General features: G+C 37.9%; 2 protein-coding genes across 2 annotated transcripts; one reads left to right on the plus strand and one right to left on the minus strand.

Annotated features, from left to right (window-relative positions):
- Positions 1–463: 463 nt before the first annotated feature.
- LOC140245967 (steryl-sulfatase-like) lies at positions 464–4,346 on the plus strand. Its single transcript, XM_072325419.1, has 3 exons — positions 464–1,175; positions 1,994–2,275; positions 2,925–4,346. Exons 1-3 carry the CDS (start codon positions 464–466, stop codon positions 3,350–3,352), a joined length of 1,422 nt encoding a protein of 473 aa, XP_072181520.1. The 3' UTR covers positions 3,353–4,346.
- Positions 4,347–8,523: 4,177 nt separating this feature from the next.
- LOC140245966 (glutathione peroxidase 1-like) lies at positions 8,524–14,203 on the minus strand. Its single transcript, XM_072325418.1, has 3 exons — positions 13,868–14,203; positions 11,530–11,600; positions 8,524–11,223 (listed from the first exon to the last, which is right to left on the minus strand). Exons 1-3 carry the CDS (start codon positions 14,135–14,137, stop codon positions 10,947–10,949), a joined length of 618 nt encoding a protein of 205 aa, XP_072181519.1. The 5' UTR covers positions 14,138–14,203; the 3' UTR covers positions 8,524–10,946.
- Positions 14,204–22,275: the final 8,072 nt, after the last annotated feature.

Below are 22,275 nucleotides of genomic sequence, written 5' to 3' on the forward strand. Positions count from 1 at the left end.
CCCCAGGCTCTATCATCTACCTAAATAGCCTGGCCTAGTTAGGGTTAACCTTCCCACCTTTCGACTAACAATTGTGACTTTATTCTATAAGTTATGAACACACTCTATCCACTGCTACTGCACAAACTAAAACAGTGTTGGAGAACCAATGAAGGCTTCTTTGTTAACCCGTTAAAGATGAGTCCCTAGTATACTCGGGCAGGTGTCTATGGGAAATGCATGTTGTAGCAAAATCAAATTGTCCTCAATGGGTTAACATCAAGGTGTCTTATTTGATTGGTTCAATAATGAAAGAAATATGTTCTATGATACATTCCCTCTATCTATGTGTTGCTACTAGACTGTGTGCAGGGAGGAATACCGATGGGTAGTTGGTTCACATAGAGCTACAAATTACCAGAATGTATGATGAACTGCAAGGTCAGTACTTGAAGTTACTCCTCATTGAGAGGGACAAGTACCAATGCATTTTTTATTGTGTGTTTTGACAGGCAAGTGGCATTTGGGCTTCACCTGCTCCCCAGGTGATGGGTGTTCTGACCCAAACAGTCAAGGTTTTGACTACTTCTATGGCCTCCCCTTAACCAACATCCTGGACTGCGGCAGTGGGACTGTCTTTGAGGCATGGCGCAAGAACTTCTACACTGAGGTTGCTGTGACACTGGCTGTCTTAAACCTGACAACATTTGTTCTTGTGATGTCCAAATTAGCCCCCCAGAGGATGTTGTACATTGTCACAGTCTTGAGTGTATTATTCTACATATTTTGCCTGCTGATACCTAGGATGATAGCCACCATGAACTGTGTCATCATGGAGAATAAAAAAGTAGTGGAGCAGCCATTATCATACACTAACTTAACACAGAGACACACCCAAAGGGCACTCAAGTTCCTGGATTCCAACAGGGACAACCCCTTTCTCTTGGTGATGTCATTCCTGCAAGCACACACAGAACTCTATGCTGAACCTCACTTCAGAAACAGTAGTCGGCATGGCATTTATGGAGCTGCTGTTGAGGAATTAGACTGGAGTGTTGGGCAGATTATGGGGAAATTGCACAGACTTGGATTAGCACAAGATACATTTGTCTATATAACATCAGACAATGGCGCACACGTTGAGGAGTTCACAAAGCAAGGTCACCGTGAGGGTGGCTCGAATGGCATTTACAAAGGTACAGTGAATTCAACACAAGCAATGTAACTGATGCAAGTAGTTATATGGTCGCTATAGTTACATTGCTTTCATACAAGTTGTATAATATTTAAACCCATGACATGCTTGAATGAATTGATCAGTAAAATGTGAAATTGATATTGTCAGAATGATGATCAAGGGCCCTGTTTTATCAAAAGATATAGTCAATTTTAAGTGTCCTTAACACACAGGCTGCCATAGTCTTATGATAGAAATCAACTTTATAATCAAGTTTAACTCTTCATAAAACAGGGCCCAGGTTACATAGCAGTTACTTTATATTCTTGTTTTAGTGCAAAAATGAAGTAATACCCTAAATAATGCTAATGAGAAAGAACCTCCATGTTTACTGCTTTCCTATTGCTAATCTGTATTCAACTAATTGCTCAACAAATTTGATCATGACAGTGTTTATCTTAAGTACCAGTGCAGTGTCAAGTGTCATCATGATATTTTTGTTAACCTGATGGTAGGAACATTCACTTGCCAATGTTTGTTAAGGCTTCTTAATGAAGTGAACAATGTGCAAGTTAGGAGTGCAAGTTCTTTCATGACATTTAGTTCTTGATGACTCTCTAATATACATAGGTAGTGAACATTTTAATTTTAATCAGATGGATGATTTTAGTAAATAGAAAGTAAATCGTAAATAGAAAGTAGAGTATGTTTTCTTTATCACTACTTATGAAAGACCATGAGTGGATACTGTTGTTCTGTCACAAAGTGCAGTGTGAAGTAGAAAATTGTTTTCATCAATTTCAGTTGTTTTCTTTCATTTACTGTAATCATTGGCAGGTGGAAAAGCTAATTGTTTTGAGGGTGGCATTCGTGTGCCAACAATCGCAAGTTACCCTGGTGTGATACCAGCAGGCTCTGAGGTGTCTGAACCCACCAGTGTCATCGACGTACTGCCCACAGTGGCTGGCCTGATCGGGGCTCAGGTGCCCACAGATAGGACCATTGATGGCAAGGATATGATGCCTCTCTTGACCCAGCATGTAGACAGGTCACCACACGAATTTCTCTTCCAATATTGTGGGGCTTACCTGCATGGAGCAAGATACACACCACCAGATGGTGAGTTAAGTCACTGTGTTCAAAGAAAGCAGGCTACAAATATGTGGGTTTTATGTTTTTTTTTTTTTGTTTGTTTTTTTTTTTTTTAGGTACCTGTTGCTTGCAGCTTCACAGTGTAATTGTAGGTTCATGCATATTTATTCCTTACACGTAAGGATTAAGTCTTATTAATGTGTCTGACAGATATGTTTGTTTTCTGCAAGTAATTATGACTGAAGAGCTACAAGATAGGCGATTTAAAAGCCCCCCCCCCCCCCCCCCGAAATTTACTGTGTATTAAACTCTCAAAAACAATGTGTGCCAATGTTGTAATAAATATGTAATATTCATCACTACTTAAAATATGCAAAGATAGAGTTTTGTAGTCCCAGGCTATTTGTTAGGAATTTTATTGAAAGAATGCATGGTTTACAAAAGGGCAAGAAAAATACAATCCAAATCAGATCTGGGATAGTCCGGTAGATAAAGACAGAAATTTAAAAACGTAGCATACCTGAGACCCAAATGGTCAATTCTGTCAAATACATATAATTTGATATTTAATAACTTTACCATGTACAGATTATGCATGAAAAAAAGTGTTATGGTTCTTTCCATATGTATATATACAAATATAACAAAGAAAAGAAACTCTTTGCTCTTTGTTCAGGGAAAGCTGTGTACAAGCTCCACTATACCACAGTCAACTTCGTACCAGGACCTGATGGCACCTTGGGTTGCTTTGATGCCTACCCCTGCCGCTGTGAAGGACCAACCACAATCCACCATGACCCGCCCCTCATCTATGAACTAACATCTGACCCTTCTGAGAGTTCACCTCTTGACCCCTCGACCCCAGAGATGAGAGCCGTCATAGCCAAGGCCCAGGAAGCTGTAAAAGACCATCAGGCATCCATAGGACCAACAAGCTACCAGTTCTCTTTCATGAAGTTGATGCCAAGGGTTAGCGACCAACCATGCTGTGGTCGCTTCTGCCAGTGCACGGAAGATCACTCCACAGAGTTTAGCTACGATGCCATCCAACCAGACATACCTAGAAAGGACTGGACTCAATCACGACACATAGGTGTGAGCTGAAAATAAAAAGCACAGGTTAAAGAGAGTAGATATCTAATTTATCACTTCTTTTCCTTTCTTCCAGTTTGATATATCTTCTGTTTGCTGGTTTGTGCATTTGGAACTGCTTTAAGTTTAACAATAATTGCAAGGCTGTCACATTGAAGAATGTGGTAATATTATATATCCATTTACCATGTGTTTTAACTGGTGTTGAAAACAAACTTGTCTTGTGATATTAGGACACAATATAATCATACATGCAGAATCATAGTCATTGTGCCATGTTGCTTGTGTTCTTGAAATGGAAATCATGCAGCTATAACGTGTCCCTTGCATCATGTAATTCATAGTAAAGACAGCTGAGATTGGCTGAGTTGCAGCTTAATGTGGACACCAAATGGGAAGATGAAATATGAGTGCCATTAACCTCAGCAACTAGGCCTGATGTGTTAACAGGATTGGAGTGTATGTGGCATTCCACCTTCCAAATTTAACTGTTGATAAAAAAAAACATTTGCATTGTGCATTGTACAGAATTACAGGGGAACAGGCTGTGATACATCAATAGCTTTTATTTTGGAAGTCAAATGGAAATTATTATGCAGCTGACAAAACAAAAATACAATGAAGTTAAGACCACCATTTGGGTTGAATACCGGAAAAGAATTTTTAAAAAGATATGAAATGATTTCAACCTACAATCGGTATATTGCAACAAAACACAATATCTTTGACTACCTACAAGTTCTGTGACAGTAGAAACCAAACACTTTGTAGAGCCTCAGGACGTTAACATTATTAGTACACAATTGCTGACCCATTGTCTCTTGATGCACAGTGACCTGTGATAGGGGTCATGTACTTTCTTCTTTTTGTCATCCACTGTACATTACTGCACATCAATAAAAACAAACTGAAAGAAAAAATATGGTGTAGATTAGTAAGTTAACAGACATGTTGAATAAATTATCATAGGCTCAGATCATTATTGCAGTGACCTGTGGTTGATTGATGAGGTATGGTATCTGCTAAACTGAAAGAATTTTAGAGAATGCTTAGAAACATTATGAACTACATGTAGTGCTATTGTTTTTCTGACCTCAGCAAAACCACTTTCTTTTATATGTAGCTTGAAGGTTGAAATGATAATAGCAGTAATTAAAAGTTTGTTATGCCTCTGCCATGCAGTTTAGCCAGAAGCATTATGTTTTTCGGTTGTCAGTCCTCCCATCGATTTGTAATCAATTTTGTTGACAGTGTGACTTAAAACCTGTTTGAAATATCCTAATGATATTGAGCCTATTAACTTTTGGTTGCACGTCTTCAAGGTCAAAGGTCAAAGTTTGAGGTCGAAGGCTTTAAATTTCCCTGTGTAATCTGTGCAATGCCTGATTTTTTTTTTCTTGAAACTTAGTGTATACGTGTTTTACCAGAAAAAAATTCTCTAGGAAAATTTTGGGGCCATGGGGTCAATGATCAAAGGTCAAGTTAAAATGCTGAAATTTCACTTTTATCCATGCCTCTGAAATCGCTCAAGGTATCTTCATGAAACTTTGTGCATATGCATGTACTGTCCAACGATGATTATCTTGGGAATTTTTTGCATAATGGGGTCGAAGATCATAGGGTCAAATGTCGGGTTAAAATGCTAAAATTTTACTATCTAATGCTGAAATTATCCTTTTTGTCCATACATGGAAGATTGCTCAATGCATAAATTTACTCACATCTGCACATGCATTACTGCACAATGATTCTGTAGTTGAAGACTTTTGCTATGATGTCAAAGGTCAAGTGAAAATGTTAAAATGTCACAATTTCTACCCATATTTTGAAAATAAGTATTGTCATGAAATGGATGTTACCAAGTAAGGGCAAGGGTTAAAGGTAAAGTGAAAGTGCTCAAATTCCTGAGTACTTGCTTTCTGTGGCGATTTAGCCATTCATCCAAATGACACTTGATTCAAGGAAAGTTACCACCCAGCACATTTATGATAAACATGTAATTTCAATTTTCTTTTGCCAATTATGTGAAACTCATCTCACATTGTCAAGATGTATATTAGACATATTGGGAGATCCATGCAATATGGCGAAGGCATACCAATCGCCATAGCGACATTTCTAGTTTTTTATTTGGGGGGGGGGGGATGTGTGTATATTCTGATAGAGTGTTGTTTATATAATTTATATGCCAAACTAACACTAAATTTCTCTTAGTTCTGAAGAAGTTCTTTGGCATATGTAAGAGTAAGGTATTTATGTAAGGGCACGGTAAAATGTAGCTTAACTCACCTTTGGAATTGACAATCTGCCCTTGTAATGTAGGGAATCTCAATACGTACATTTGACAGAAACACATACATGTATATCCTAATTATTTTGGTGAGAAGCAAAGAGGAGTCAGCAGACTGCTGAGATATAGAAAACAAGCGATCAAACAAAAGTTCATGTTCATGGTAGACATCAGACATTTTCGTTGTGTGGCAAAGTGACTTCACGGTGTTATATCAGGGTCTTTCTTTTCATGACAGAAGCTAACCATTTCTTAACCATAGCGCAAGAGTTTCTTTTGGGACACCCACTCAAAATTTTAAATACACCTGCACTTGCCAAACGTGTGTGCATGCGTGCCTGCATCCATGTGTAAGCTGACAAGGGTAGTGTAGTTTAAAGAGGTGTAATTGGAGTGGCTGTCCCAAAAGGAACTCTTTCCAACCATAAAAATCAGAAATTTGTCATGTAGTGATATACAGTATGCGCTCCTACCTCCATGCATTTTTTAAAGTATCTTTGTATTCTTTCTCAGTATTATGCCATAGGGCAAAATAACAATTACAAATCATCGTCGTATTTGATATGATTCATTTTATGTTTGTTTTTTTTTTTAACTATTGTCTTGTTAAGAAGCAAATCTTTACAGAAATCATAGATATTAATCCATTGGAAAGATTGATGACGAGCCATAGAAGGGTGATACCTCACTCTGAAAGTGTCGACATGTGCAGTCAGATTGGTTTCATAAGAGAGCAGGCTGCTATTTATCTATGCAATGAAAACATTTGCAATGTTAGATATTGCCTAACCATTTTTATTTAGGTTGTTACATCATTTTAATGCTCAAAAAATTTCTAAAATAAAGTTCTGGTAAATTCCATAATAGGCATTGACTATGGTAGAAATAATAGAAAGGTATGTGTACGTAAAAATCAAGAGCAGCTTTTTTTGCAAGATATTAAACGATTGAGAATATAAAGTAAGCAATATCTAATAAGCTATAGCATTTGCCTAACTTGTAATGCTAATGAGAAATAGGATTTTGCCTGACAACTGGATAACAAATGGACACAAAAGTGCATTAAAATTCATCCATGCAGCTTTTCTAGCCACATAGTAGAAAGCAATCTACTGAAGTTGTCACAATTAAATGATATGTTTATATGTAAAAATAACTGGTGTAACACTTCAGTCTAGTGGTCAAACTAGCTGGAAAATCTGAAACTCTTGGGTATGTAGTTATTTCAGTAAGAATGATGGCTATTTCTGTACAATTCAAATTAGTAGTGTCCTCTCATGTAAGAATACTGAGGTAACTTATTACAACATATAAAGTAATTTTGCTAGCCCCCAAATTACAAGTAACTTTAGTACATGCCATTATTTTCAACCCTGGTCTTAAAAACATTCACTATATGACAAAGTAGTTTTGCTGGTTCCAGCAATTCTTATAATATCAAGTCCTCTCCCATGTGGCTCTGAGAGTTATTTCCATTTTCAGAGGATAAACTTTGTTGACAAAAAATGACAACATTTATTTGTGACTCCAGTATTCTTGCTTTTGATAATTTGTAGAACTTTTATCAGAGTATACCTACATGTATACTGCAGTGTATATGATAGGTGGTGTGTATTAATTTGTCAGTATTATACATGTATCCCCTACTTAATTCATGTTTTTACCTCATGTTGTAGTATGAAGTGATATTTCTGTCTCCTGATGAATTACTTTTGCCTTCCATCTCTCTTCATGGCATCAATTCTGGTATCAAATTACATTGTGTGAAGAGATTGTGAAGTACATTTGTATACTTTTTATCTTCCAAATCCTTCAATAGACCATTTTCTTGTCATTGATTTGATGTAATGTCTTTTTTTAATTCAGATGGATTTTTGGGAAACTAAGAAATTAGGATGGAACCAACATGCTTGTATATCTCTTTCTGTCAAGAAGTACTTATTTCTTTGCATTATCATAATCATGATAGCAGGAACTATACAAGGTACTTGTGAAAGAAGAAGCTGTCTAGTATTGATAGTTTCTTAAAATGGCATTTCAGCAATCAGTTGAGATAAGCAATAGCATGTAAAACTAAAAAAGAAATTGGAGCATGATTTTGTTATGGGGAAATGCACAATTTTCCTTGAAAATGTTGCTTACTTCCTTGTGTTGGAGTCTTTCACTTAGATTTTTTCATGAAATGGCTTTTTAAGACAAGTGCTGCTTGCAATGTAATGCCTCATGACATGAATGTCATGTTAGCTCCAAGTCTGCCTTAGTATAGATCCCAAGACTGACGAGTGCTTCAATTGTGATAGTGATGAATTTGAAGGAAATTATTTGTGCAATCCATGATACATTCCAGGTTTTCTGAGGGATGTTTTGGACATTGCACATTCAATGAACAAATGGTGTACTTGTATCTGATTTGATTCCTTCAATTTCAGTTATCATATACATGTATGCACTAATATGTTGGTTTCAGTTATCACTGAGAAAGCAGAGCAGTCTTGAGCTATTTATATCAAGTATGTTTTTAAGATGTAATTTAATTGCTGTGATGATTATATGCTTATATTTGTGTCTAAAAATGATAAATATTGTCAAATAAACAGTGAAAGTACATGTAATCTTAATGTGTTATGTTATCAGTCATGTGTCTTAAAAAGTTATGTAATACATGTAGTACTGAAGTGGTGTCAGTCTTTTGTTTAGCTCAGTGCTGGATTTAAAAAAAAAAAAAAAAAAAAACTTCTTTCACGAGGCTTTGGGGCAGTGGGCTGGAATGTAGTATGTACAAGAGTGGTAAGGAACCATTGTGTTCACATTTATATGGTTGTTTAAAACCAGTTTCTGTTACAATGAATGGGTGTAAAATCACACTTCGGTTCTCTAGAAATGTTACCAAGTTCTTTCATCTTAGATTTGTTCACTATTATCAAAGAATACGTTTTGATTTTTTTCTTTCACATTGAGAAGCACATGCAGAAAATTCATGAAAAATTTTTAATGCAAATTTCTCTTTTCCTGTGGCATTCCTATTTTGTTAAAACACATGCGCATTGTGTACACCGAGTCACTTGAGAAGGGCACTTTGTGAAAAAAAAAAAACCATATACACTGTAATATACAAATAACGAATGCTTATGAGTGCAAAGGACAGAATATTTCATGAGATGAAAGATGAAATGATCCATTCAGTTAGGCACAGCTGAGTTGAATGGATCAAACATTTCATCTTTCACTTAATACAATACAGCTGTATACCAGTTTGACATAGGTACCATCTAGACATGTTTGAACATTACCAAGTCCATTTATTTTCCAATAGCAAAAAGGATATATCTCTTACATGACTGACTTGATGTGACAAATTTTGTCCCACTGCTCTTTCTCTGAAATAAGATTCCTCAAAATTCTCAAGCAATGCTATCTCTGCAAAGAGTTTCCACAATGCCATCATACACGAGAAATATATTCTGCAGAGCAAAAGGACAAAATATATCATAAGTTGATTACACTGTCTACACCAAATGTTACCATGGATGCTTTAAACATTAAACAAAACAAAAAACATATACACACCTTTATGGCACAATACAAATGCTGTGAATTATCATCACTTAAACCTGAAAAACTACAATGTTATCCTCAACATGTATACACTTAAAAAAATTTTGATGAAATTTCTTATGACTGAGGCAATAAGATTATTCAACTGTATTTCCTGAGAAACCTAGAGGGATCAATTGTAAAAAATTAGTCCACCAGCACACAAGGGTCATGATTCAGTTCCTAATTACCTCTTCCCACTGTGTTCATGATAAATCTGACTGCAATCTTGTGCTGTTGATAACAAGCACATAAACAACACAAATATGTAACTGTATTCACATTCTCCCTTCAAAAAGTACATGTAATAGGTGATCAAATGGTCCAACATGTGACTAATACATTGTACTGCTTGCATCATGCCCTGTAATGCACAGTGCATACACAAATATGAATTTGAAATTATCTCTGTAAACACACTACGTACAGGTTGGGTCAGTTTCAACCCCTGTCCCTTTACCTCACAAAAGCTAAACATATGTTATCCTTTGACTGTGAAAGGGGTGCACTATCCAACAGCAATGCTATATAGTAAGAGGTTGCTTTACTGTCAAGTATGGTCTAGATTATGATAATATTGTATCATGGTACAGGCAATGCTATTGAGAGTATGACCATCTAATCTACACCACATATTCTTGCTACTTTTAGATGGCTGTTGATTTGTTGGCCTGTGATAAGAAGGGTAACTTCATGGAGTTTGGGGTAGGACCCACAAGGTTGCAAAGGGCAGGAAAATATGCTCAAGATGCATTTGTATGTCAAAAGAAATCAAATTGTATTGGCGCATTAGTGAATCAATACAGTGGATTACAAAGTTTTGTTGGCGTAATATTTTATGTCAGGAGGTTGGCGTAAAATCCTGCAGATATGATGAAACCAGTTGACCTACATTATTATTGTTTTCTTTTGTTTTTTTCTGGTATGAATTATTGTAGAAAGTAAATTTGAACAATAATGTTTGATATCTGGACACGTCTTTGCACTGTGTAATCAGAATAATCTGAGATCATAATTGAGTGCTGGTTAATCATTCACAGGCACTTTTTCCTTATCATGAGTGTACCATTCTTTGTACCACTGACCAAATATAACTTGTTTCTTCATAATCTGGCATAAGGGAGGCACATAGCATCAAGTGCACTTATAATGTATCAAGCTGTACGACTCTAGCACACCAACCAAGACATTCACTTCAAAGTAGAAATATCACAGAGAGAACTATGTGTTGATGTAGTTACATGGCAACCTGTTGATGCCACTAGGATCGAAATCACACATAATTTTACATAAATGAACTTTGCATGTCTAGTCATCTACACAAATTGCTTCGTCAATTGTCACATGTACTATTTTGCCAGTTGCATGAAAGTTCTCATCTGAATTTGGCAAGCAATGTCACTAATTTGACTGATTTGAAAGGCCCATTTTTGCATATATGTTCTCCAGGATAGATTAATCATACTATTTATTTTACATCTTCTAAAGCAAATATGACAATTTCTTCAAGGAATGTTACAGAATTACATTTTGTTTAATTGTGTAGACTTCCTAATACTGTAACGTGTCTGTTTCAAAGTTGCTTTCTTCACGAACACTCTACTTGTATTCCCACTTGAGATTATATTCAAGCCGATTAGTTCTGGTGTCTGTGCAAATACTATTTTAGATTTGATAAATCATTTCATGAAGTCAAAATATATTCATGGGGCAAGAAATATCCTACAAAAGAGTTTCAATGTCAGATTTCATATCGATAGGGGGAAGCTTGGGGCTGTATCTCTTGAAGGGAACACCATCCCGCCCCAACAAAAACTTCTCAAAGTTCCAGCTGAGGTCATTACGGCACACAGGACTCCAGATGATGCCTTTAGGGTCACCCATGATGACAGATGAAGATCCTTCTAGGTCACTTGGATACGGGAGAGCCTCCTTCAGGAAGGTGTAGAGGGGGTGAGTACCTTTACCATTCACCTCTACCTTGGAGAACATTGGGAAGCTGGCAAAAAAACAGGAAAATTCATCAAGAAGGATTCATTAAGAAATATTTTCAAGATCAAACCAATAAATTTGACTTCTCAAGAGTTTGACAACATTATTTGTAATATTACAGCAAGATTACCACGCACATTTTAAGTAAAAACAATTTTAATGGCTACTAGTACTCTACTAAGAGAAATATATTATAAATGATTATCATTACTCATTATGATGGATTTTGTAAGAGATTGATATTCATTAATTCAGACCATTCTACTCAATAAACTAATGTAACAATACTTCTGAGAATAGAATATACACTTACTTGGGTTCATAGCCATTGCCAGGCCGGACATACTTCAAGCCATTGAGAATTTCTTCATTTTGGCAGTTTTCCTGATACAGTGTAAATCAAAGAGATAAAGAGAGTATGCAAGCTGAAATAATGCAGATGAAAATCACAATATGGAAAGGGGGGGGGGGGGTAACTTGATATATTCAAGATTGCATGCTACTAGTCTATGGCAGGTACTACCAGTACCTGCATACACTGCATCTATTCTATCCAAAAGTGAAGTCACTCCTAAATGCAGACTTCTGCTGCTGCTACAGTGATTTATTGTGGTTAATACATATGTGTGGTCTTTTTGATTTGTGCTGGTAGACATCAAAGGAATGCGTTCTGTATCTTTTCTATATTAGACACATTCTTAATGGGTCATAACTTGCAGCAGTCTACAATTATTTCAATAAGAATGAAAGAATTTGATGTTTTTATTTTTGCTATGAATAGCAGGGCTATAAACATTCACTGGAGAAAAAAAAAAGAAGATTCTAAAGAGCAAAATTGTCTTACATAGAAATGAATACATGTATCAATATTGTCAGGAAGCCTCAGTGCAGAATCAGGGAGACTTTTCTGTTCTATTTCTAGAATTTTATCAAAATCATCTACAATTATATTATGAGCATAATTCCTCTGATATCTGATGTCAAATTCATAAATGCACATTAATTCACTTTACATATTTATCCCGATAATTAAGTTTACTACAGTATTTGGTCTACCACCTACTCCAACAAGTTCAATCACATTACCTTAGAAGACTGTATTGCATAGTGTGTAAAAATGTTAAATAAAATGAAAAAAAGTTAAATACATGTAATGGTTAGTTCATGGCAAGATGTAACCCCAGGGCGCTCCTTGTACACAGTGCTACGCGTTGGGGCTGGTCCATAGAGTTGGATTATAAATATTATAAATATTGCTAGAGGGCGTACTCATTTAAATCGCTGTGATCGCATGGAGAGCTCGCCGCCATTACTAAGAGTGGCAAGTACATTATGCACACGCACTGCATCTGCCAAAATTGTGCATGCAGACGATATTGCCAGTGCGTACTTGGGCTTTAAATAATTCTGTATTTTGTATTACAGATTTTCAAACAGCCATGTATGATGTACGTCGAATAATTTGAGAATTAATATCCCATGACAAGATTAAATGCATAGAATATACTATGCTCTGTAGTACATGTATTCATTTGTGTGATATGTTTAGGACTTTGTGTGTGTGTGAGAGAGAGAGAGAGAGAGTGTGTGTGTGTGTGTGTTGTTTGTTTGTGTGTGCAGGCATATTCACTATGTCCCATTCAAATTATTTTATTCCTAATTAAGGTTGAGGTGGGGGCCTTCAGTAAGTGTGTGTGTGTGTGTGTGTGTGTGTGTGTGTATTTGTGTTTGTTATGGATGTGTATGTGTGTGTGTGTGTAGGCCTACTAGTACATATAATACAGCTCTATGGGCTGGTCGCAGTTAGGCAAGATCATAAATGTCTCCCTACCCTAACCTCTATGCCTTTTGCCCTGCGTAAATTGTCACAATCTGCTCTGCTGGAATATGGTACAGTTGATATCCAAGTGAGGGAATTCAGTGTTTATCAGCAAGATGTGAATACCAGAATACCTTTTGTAGTGGATGCTCCACTCTAAATACCTTTGACTCTGGGCTCTGACTTATCAACAATCAATTAAACAACAAACCATTGCACAAATAATACTATGCCACAAACTACTAACTTGCATTGATTTTTTTTCTTGTTTCTTTTTTTAAACCAGTTTTTTTTTTTTTTTTTTCAAGTTAATCGTCCTCATACATTGTAACAAGTACAGGAAGGTTGTACCTTGCCACACAAGCAATTTGCTTGAACACAATGTTATATTATAAGCCCTATATATTATTGATTTGCTTTTTTATGTGAATTGCATTTACAATTTTTAACAGCAAAACGTCTCATCCCAAAATGGAAAAGCTATCTACACCATGTAAAGGGGCAGATCCAGGAATTCCATAAGGGAAGGGGGGCACTGTTAAAGGGGGCACACGCACCCCCCCCCCCATTTTTTCCCATTTCTTTTTGTTTAAAACAAAAACAAAATAGGAATATATATATAACTAGACTCGGAATTTGTCAAGACTGACAAATTAGGTGATCCGATTTTTTTTTTTAATCAATGATTCGAGTCCTGATCGCAATAGTTGAGAAACTTGGCATTTCTGAACTAAACCTACAGTATATTAGCCGAATATTATCATCACCAAGAGTCAGGCTATGTATGATAACATGATGGTGTAACCATGGCATAAACAATCGATGAATTTACCTGGTGACCAAACTGGTTACAGGGAAAAGCAAGTATCCGCAGCCCGCGGGAGCCGAGACTATCGGCAAGCTCGTTGAGCTGCCTGAAGTCCCGGGTGGTCGTACCTCAGAGAGATGCCACGTTTATTACCATGCACACCATGCCACGGTACTCTGACATCGAAACTTCTCGTCCGTCTAGTGTCTTGGCCGACAGATTGTAGAAGCTTGAAGTCTGGCTGGCTCCCGTAGAAGCCATTCTGTGGAAGAACGGTTTCATTAAATGTCTCATTGTGCCTAGTACTGCTAAATGACAAATGTGTCGAGAGTAAATGCCTTCACTGGAAGGCGTTTGGTGAACTTCACACTTGACAGGAGATCACTGAAATCGGCTTTCAGCGTGCGGACGACACGTGCGTTTCGACGGGATACGGCACACAATGATCATAAATTTTAGCAAAGCTCACTGCACACACACTGGTACTGCACTCGCACATTGGGAGTTACGAAACACAGATATGCAATTTATTATCTAAGCTGCCTGTTTTGTAATTAATCCACAATGAACATAACGTCAACAGTTATAATGGGTAATAAAGTGCTAGGTATAGCAAGTCATCTCCGAAAACAATTCTCTAGCGTTGTAATGCTGGATTTGTGTTGTAGGGCCAAGTTTTATTAAAAAGAACTTTAAAAAATATGAATTAAAAAATATATATATATGTTCACACAGGGCCTACTACGTGCATATTAAAGATCATGTCTTTATTATCATGATTTATACTATTCACACGCTTGTGATATGCACAAGTTTATTAAAGTAAGTAAATGTATATACTTGTAATCCATCTACGACGCTGATGACTGACATTCAAGATTGTATTAAAGAGATGATATAGTTTCGGTTGCGATGGGGCTTCAGGCTTCCAGTGTCTTTTGATGACTTTTTAGTGGAAATGATAAGAAAATTCTTATGAAATATGTAAGAGCATAATTATAATTCTAAGAGCAATTCGAAGTTTATTTGATAAAAACTGGTTTGGAAATGACTGAGATATCCAAAATGAATCCAAATAAAGGGTGGGACCCACCTTTTATTGCTATCGCTTTGTTTTACCTTGTATACATGTTGTATTTGTCGGTTGTTATTGTTGTTGTTTTTTCATCCCAGCCATTTCAAAACCTTCAAATAAACTTTGAATTCCCCTTAGAATTTTATGCTCTACAAAATTTCATAAAGTGGTTTTGTAAAAATCGCGTGAAAAGTTTAAAACTGAATCGTCATCTCAACCAATACTATACCAACCTTGAGAGAATAATACTGTTGGCTGTGTGCATGACATATGATCACGGCTTCGGAAGTTCCCATAGATTACAGAACAATATCTTGTGTTGCAGTGGCGTATCTAGGGAAAACGGCGCCCGGGGCAAGCACGAAAATTGCGCCCCTAATTTCTGAAAAAGTGTTCAACCCCAACCCCATCCCGGTAGGGACTTTAAACAAGGTCCACATGATGCTTTTTCAAGCACTTAAAAGGGATCTTTTGAGGGTGATTTAAATGTAATGAATTTTGATAGATTTTGGCGAGCGAGCGCAGCGAGCGAGCCGAAAATTTTTGTACTTCAGCTTACAAAACATGGAATTCTTGTCATTTTTTGCTTACCAAATCTTACAATTCTAAACAAGATATAGTGACGGCCTTATAGATAGCGATTTATACCAAAAAACTGAGGACTTTAAAAAGTACTCTACATTAGTACGCGCGAGTGAGCTGAAATTTGTATATGTCCTCGTCATCATCACGTATTGTTCTTATCTTTTTTAATATAAATTTTGGCGAGCGAGCGCAGCGAGCGAGCCGAAAATTTTTGTATTTCAGCTTACAAAACATGGAATTCTTGTCATTTTTTGCTTATTAAATCTCACAATTACAGTGACGACCTTATAGATAACGATTTATACCAACAAAGTGAGGACTTGAAAAAATACTCTAAATTAGTACGAGCGAGTGAGCCGAAATTTTTATATTTCTGCGTCATCATTACGTGTTTTTTTTTTTTCTTATCTTTTTTGATTTTTTTTTTTGCGCCCCCCCTCCCCCGTTATAATGTTCGAAACCGTTGGCGTCCTCTTTTGATAAAATCGGCGATCGCTTCAGAACGAATGAAATTGCAGACGCTGCTCCGTGTAACATTTTTCCTGCTAAATATAAAATGACGAGTGAACACAATAGACACTTGTCATTTTGTCCGCGTCATCGTCACGTTTTGTTCTTATCTTCTTCTCTTATTTTATACAAATTTTGGCGAGCGAGCTCAGCGAGCGAGCCGAAATTTTTTTTTGTAATTCAGCGTACAAATCATGAAACTCTCGTCATTTTTTGCTTATTAAATCTTACAATTCTAATCAAGATAATAGTGACGGCCTTATAGATAACGATTTATACCAACAAACCGAGGACCTGAAAAATAATCTAAATTAGTACAAGCGAGTGAGCCGAAATTTGTATATTTCCGCGTCATCATTACGTTTTGTTATTATCTTGTTTGATTCGGGGTTTTTTGCGCCCGCCCCCCCCCCCCCTCCCCCCGTATGTTCGACACCGTTGGCGCCTTCTTTTGATCCAATTGGCGATCGCTTCAGAACGAAAGAAATTGCAGCCGCTGCTCCGTGAAACATTTTGCCTGCTAAATATAAAATTACATGTGTGAACATAATAGACATTGTCATTTTGTCCTCGTCATCATCATGTTTAGTTTTTATCTTGTTTGATTTGGTTTTCTGCCCCCCCCCCCCCACCACCATTCTCCCTCCCCCCTTCCGGGCGAGTTTTTTTTTTTTTTTTTTTTTCCTTCTTCTTCTTCTTTTCTTTTTTTCTTCTTCCTCTTCCTTTTTTTCCTTCTTTTTCTTCGTTTTTTTTTTCCGTTTTTTTGCGCCCCCAAGGAGTGGCGCCCGGGGCACGTGCCCCCCTTGCCCCCCTAGATACGCCACTGTTGTGTTGCTCACGAGTTCATGCGGTTATACCGGTATAGTTGATGTAAGTTTCAGTTTTCTCTTCGAAAACACTTTGACAATTTAAACCGTGCCAATTTTCTCCACACATACTTATATGTGGTTCCATTTTGATGGGGAAAATGTCTCTACATATCCAAGCAGGAACAAAGTCTTACTTGTCGTTTGAAGGAAACTCAGTGAGGTGAATCAATCAGTTTTGTTAATTCGATTGCAAACGTGACCACCTCAAGTTTGCTTTTTCTTCTACTATTTCACTACAGCTAAAAGAATTCACCCATGTTTGGAATTATCAATGAAGAGAAATGGATGATAGTTACAAACAATATGATCAAAGTAAGTACAAATTGTAGCACATCAAACCTCTATAGTGACACCTTTTATATATACATATGTATATATATATATATATATATATATCGCGGGACGTTTTGTTGTTGTTTTGTTTTTTCTTCTTCTTTTGGTATGTTTGTATATTTGTTTGTTCGTTTGCTGTTGTTTTGTTTATTTTTGTTTTTGTTTTTGTTTGTTGTTGTTGTTAGGTTTGTTTGTTTGTTTGGTTGGTTGGTTTTTTGTTGTTGTTGGTTTTTTGTTTGTTTGTTTTTTTTTTGGGGGGGGGGGGGACTGTGGAACCGCGTAGGGGGTCAATGTCACCTACTACACACCCCAGACATTTTGAGCAACAATATAGTATAGCATGAAAAGTATCATACACGACACATTTTCAAGCTGTCTTTACAAAGTATATAGATACACTCGAGTCAATACAATATACAAAAAAAAACAACAACAACAATGAGTTTCCATGTCTCTTTTCTATTCCGCAATGGAGTGGAATGTGAGCAACACAGAGAAAAATCAAGGCATATTGTGTAGAAATGTCATTCCTTTCTTTTTATCGTTTTAATGATACAATCGAGCGCTCACCCGGGTATAATACAGTATACAATGCAAGTTCACTTTTTAACCCCGCGTTACTAATTCTTGCAGACTTACTTCAAAAGAATACTTAGTAAGAGCAAATTTTGAGTGCTTTTATGAGGGTCAACATGCGGGGCATTAGGGTCCGTTATTTTCTTGATAACATTGCCCTTACCATGGTTAAATACCAAGTTCGTAGAAAATTTGACCATCTGCGTCTTCAAAAGAAGATCAAAATGTGAAAACTATGATGCCATCAGGGAGGTGCTAGAGAAGGAGAGGCAACTACTGCTCTCCTTTGAAGTCATGCGCGGCACCGCCGAGAAGTTATGCGTTCAACTACAGGTGTTACCCATGTGCCTTGACAAAATGAGAGCATCAATAATCGGGACTAGCGCTCTCACATCTAGAAATATTCGCTCCTACTGCAATTCGCTCTCTCTTTCTATGTGATGGCAACAATGAATTTGTGTACCTTGTATTGGAGCAGTGAATCAAAATGCAGTGTAAAACTCACAATTTTAACAGCAAATAGTTTAAAAACACGCTGGAACACGCTTTAACGGAATACTTTATTTGAAAGATCAAAATATCCTTTATTAAAAGATAGAAAATTAACATGCGGAAATGTGCGCATTATAGAAAAATATTAGGTTTTTAAGAGGGCCTTATTTTCATTTCATTTCGATTTGCGAATAACGAAGAAACTAGAAATACATGTTAATAATATTGAATTCTTTCCTAAACTATTCTAAATCAATTTGAGTATTTCATTTAAAATTTTGCGGTGAAATAAGCTTGTAATGCAAGGTGAAATGCGTTCTTCGTCTCCGAACTTCGTCTTGCAACTAGAGCGGTGCCGAGCATGACTTCAAAGCGTATAGTGGAATGCTAGACATCCCATTGTAACGCCTTGAACCCAAACATGACAAGTTTGCATGAATTACGAAGAGTTGCCACTCCATCATGCATGGGCGTAATAAATCCCGGGGGGGGGGGATGGGGGGATATATCCCCCCTGAAATGGAAGAGGGGGGATGGCCTGTACAATCATCCCCCCTGAATTTTGAGGGGAAAAAATGGAGGAAGCAGAAATGTGATTGTATCAATTTTGGCATATTGCATGACGTTTGTACGCCGGCCTTCAGACAGGTAACAGAGCTGAACAGTATTCTATCTTGTAGGAAAATGTATAATTTTCTCAAGCGCTCGCTCGCTTCGCTCGCTCGCGAAGAAAGTAACATCGACATACACTGTAAGGTATGGCTCAGGCGTTGACAACGTCAAATAGTATAGGTCTACATGTAAACATGCTATGACGCGAGTAACTGGGGACCATCTGCAAAATATGTACGAAAACGTACAAACAAACAATAACAACAACTTTATCGCCATAATTGAATCCCCTCCATTTCCTGAATCATTCCTGAGAAACGACAGTGACTGATGACTCAGTCAGGATACATCTATGGGCATACCAAGGGAAGATCAGGGACGTCGAATCTATGGGGGGCAAAGGGGCATTTGCCCCGCCCCAAAGGAAGTGTTTAGACAGACAAATCATTTATCCCCCAAGCAATTCCCGAGATGAGGACAAATCTCGAACTTTCTTAATGGAAAATTGTCCAAATATCGCCAGAATTATGCACCAGATCGTTGTATTGCAATCATGAACATGCAAAAGGTCCGCTAATACACCTATACAGGATAAGGATAAACTTTGTACACTTTTGACATAGACGTATATTCCCTAATTATCAAAGAGTGTGCAGCAGATCTTTCACTTAACAAAAGCAACCTAATATGTATAGAGGCGTCGATGGGGGGGGGGTGGTTCTCAAATAAAAGTGGGACAAACAAAAGCGAAAAATATAGCTACAAACGGCAGTTTTTGGAGTGTAAAATTTTAAAATTTTAAAGCTCGCTCGCTCCGCTCGCTCGCATTTGACCGCTATGCCATTCTCCTGATGTTGCTGCCAGTGATTGACAGCAGGTGCACCCGGTGCGCCCCCCTTAATTTCCAAAGCGAAAATATAGCTACAAACGACAGTTTTTAGGACTGGAAAATGTCAAAATTTTCAAGCTCACTCGTTTCACTCGCTAGCATTAGACGTATGCCATTCTCCTGATGTTGCTGCCAGTAATTGCCGGCAGTTGCGCCCGGTGTGCCCCCTTAATTTCCAAAGCGACAAAATACAGCCACAAACGGCAGTCTTTGGACTGTAAAATGTCAAAATTTTCCAAGCTAGCTCGCTCCGCTCGCTCGCATTTAACCGCTATGCCATTCTCCTGATGTTGCTGCCAGTAATTGCCGTCAGTTGCACTCGGTGTGCCCCCTAAATTTCCAAAGCGAAAAAGTATAGCTACAAACGGCAGTTTTTAGACTGTAAAATGTCAAAATTTTCAAGCTCGCTAGCTCCGCTCGCTCGCATTTAATCGCTATGCCATTCTCCTGATGTTGCTGCCAGTGATTGTGAGCAGGTGCGCCCCCCTTAATTTTCAAAGCGAAAAATATAGCTACAAACGGCAGCTTGGGGACTGTCAAATGTCAAAATTTTGAAGCTCGCTCGCTTCGCTCGCTCGCATTTAACCCTAAAGGGGCCGGGCTTTTTTGGCTATGCTCAGGCCGGGGGGGGGGGGGGGGGGGGGATGGATTCCGCCCCCCCCCCCTGAGATCTCGGCCATCGGTGGCGCGATCGCGATGAAATTTGCATGCGTGAGACCTGCATCATAATCTACAAGATTGTGTCATAAGAGTTTTTGAAACAATCAATTTCTAATTTTAATTAATTAATTATGCAAATTAAGCTCAAGATCATATTTTAGCCTAATTAAAAGCATTGAGAGTCTAATTTTTGGTCTGTAAATCTGTTGCAGCATATTCAACGATTGTACATCACAAAAACTTCCAAAATTAATTTCAATTCTTATGTATTTTATTGTTTTCAGAATTTCTTATGTATTTCTTTGTTTTTCAACTTTTGTTTTTTCTTTGTTTTTTCATTGGAAATTGTCACTGACCACTTTTCTACCATAATTAGCACAAAACTAATCAATGAAAGTGATTAATTGTAAAAATAATCAGGTTTTTATGACTTTCACGACAGAGCACTGTTTTCCATAGGAAATGTACACAAAATCACAAAATTGTGCCCGTTTTGGGGCGACATTCCGTTACAAAAATGGGCGTGGCTTCGCAAAAGTACGCGCGGACGTCGCAAATTTGGTCTCAATAGTTGCGCGAGACTTGAACAAACAAAGTCAAGAAGCCTCGCGACGAGGCCTTCTCGCGTAACAGAATTATAGCGCGAAACGTCGAGGGAGGGGCGGATTCCGCCCCCCCCCCCCCCGGCCCTTTTAGGGTTAATCATTATGCCATTCTCCTAATGTTGCTGCCAGTAATTGGCAGCAGTTTTCGCCCGGTGCGCCCCCCCCCCCCCCTTAATTTCCAAAGCGATAAAATACTAGTACAGCCACAAAGGATATGTGGGACTGTAAAATATCAAAATTTTCAAGCTCACTCGCTTCGCTCGCTCGCATATAATCGTTATGCCATTCTGATGTTGCTGCCCGATTGCCGGCAGTTGCGCCCGGTGTGCCCCCATAATTTCCAAAGCGAAAAAATACAGCCACAAACGGCAGTCTTTGGACTGTAAAATGTCAAAATTTTAAAGCTCGCTCGCCCCGCTTGCTCACATTTAACTGCTATGCCATTCTCCTGATGCCATTAATTGCCAGCAGTTGCGCCTGATGCTGCCCCCTTAATTTCCAAAGCGAAAAAGTATAGCTACAAACGGCAGTTTTTAGACTGTAAAATGTTAAAATTTTCATGCTCGCTCGCTCCGCTCGCTCGCATTTTATCGCTATGCCATTCTCCTGATGTTGCTGCCAGTGATTGACAGCAGTTGCGCCTGGTGTGCCCCCTTAAATTCCAAAGCGAAGAATATAGCTACAAACGGCAGTTTTTGGACTGAAAAATGTCAAAATTTTCAACGCAAAGAGATTTCACCGTAGGAGGGGGAAACCCCCCTACCATACCCTCCCCCCTCGCTTGATTCGTTCCCTCACATAACCGCTCCTCCTAAGATCAAATCCTGTCAACGCCGATGATAGGCCCCATTATTTAGTAGGCCTTCACAGTGATGTCGCACAGCAAGAGCTGAAATACCACGATTTTGTCATTCAATAATATATTGTGAATATTTCATTTTCTTATTTTTTTTTAAAGAAAAGAAAAGAAAATTTTCACAAGTGAGCACCAGATCGCTGAATTTCAGGTCTGAAAATGCAAAATCTTCCTCGTGTGGGAGAGGGATTCCCCCCCCCCCATACACACCCTGTTTTCATACTTTTAAGGTCTGATTTTCCGCCGAAAGTCGTCTGACAAGCAACAAAAAAAAAGCAACAAGAACAAAAAGTCTTTATGTTGTTGCTGCCACTTTTCTCCCACTTTATATTTCATGCAAAAGAGTGGGGCACCCGATCCCTGTAAAGTG

This window comes from Diadema setosum, unplaced genomic scaffold (genome assembly GCF_964275005.1).
Source record: "Diadema setosum unplaced genomic scaffold, eeDiaSeto1 scaffold_95, whole genome shotgun sequence".
Classification (NCBI taxonomy): Eukaryota; Metazoa; Echinodermata; class Echinoidea; order Diadematoida; family Diadematidae; genus Diadema; species Diadema setosum.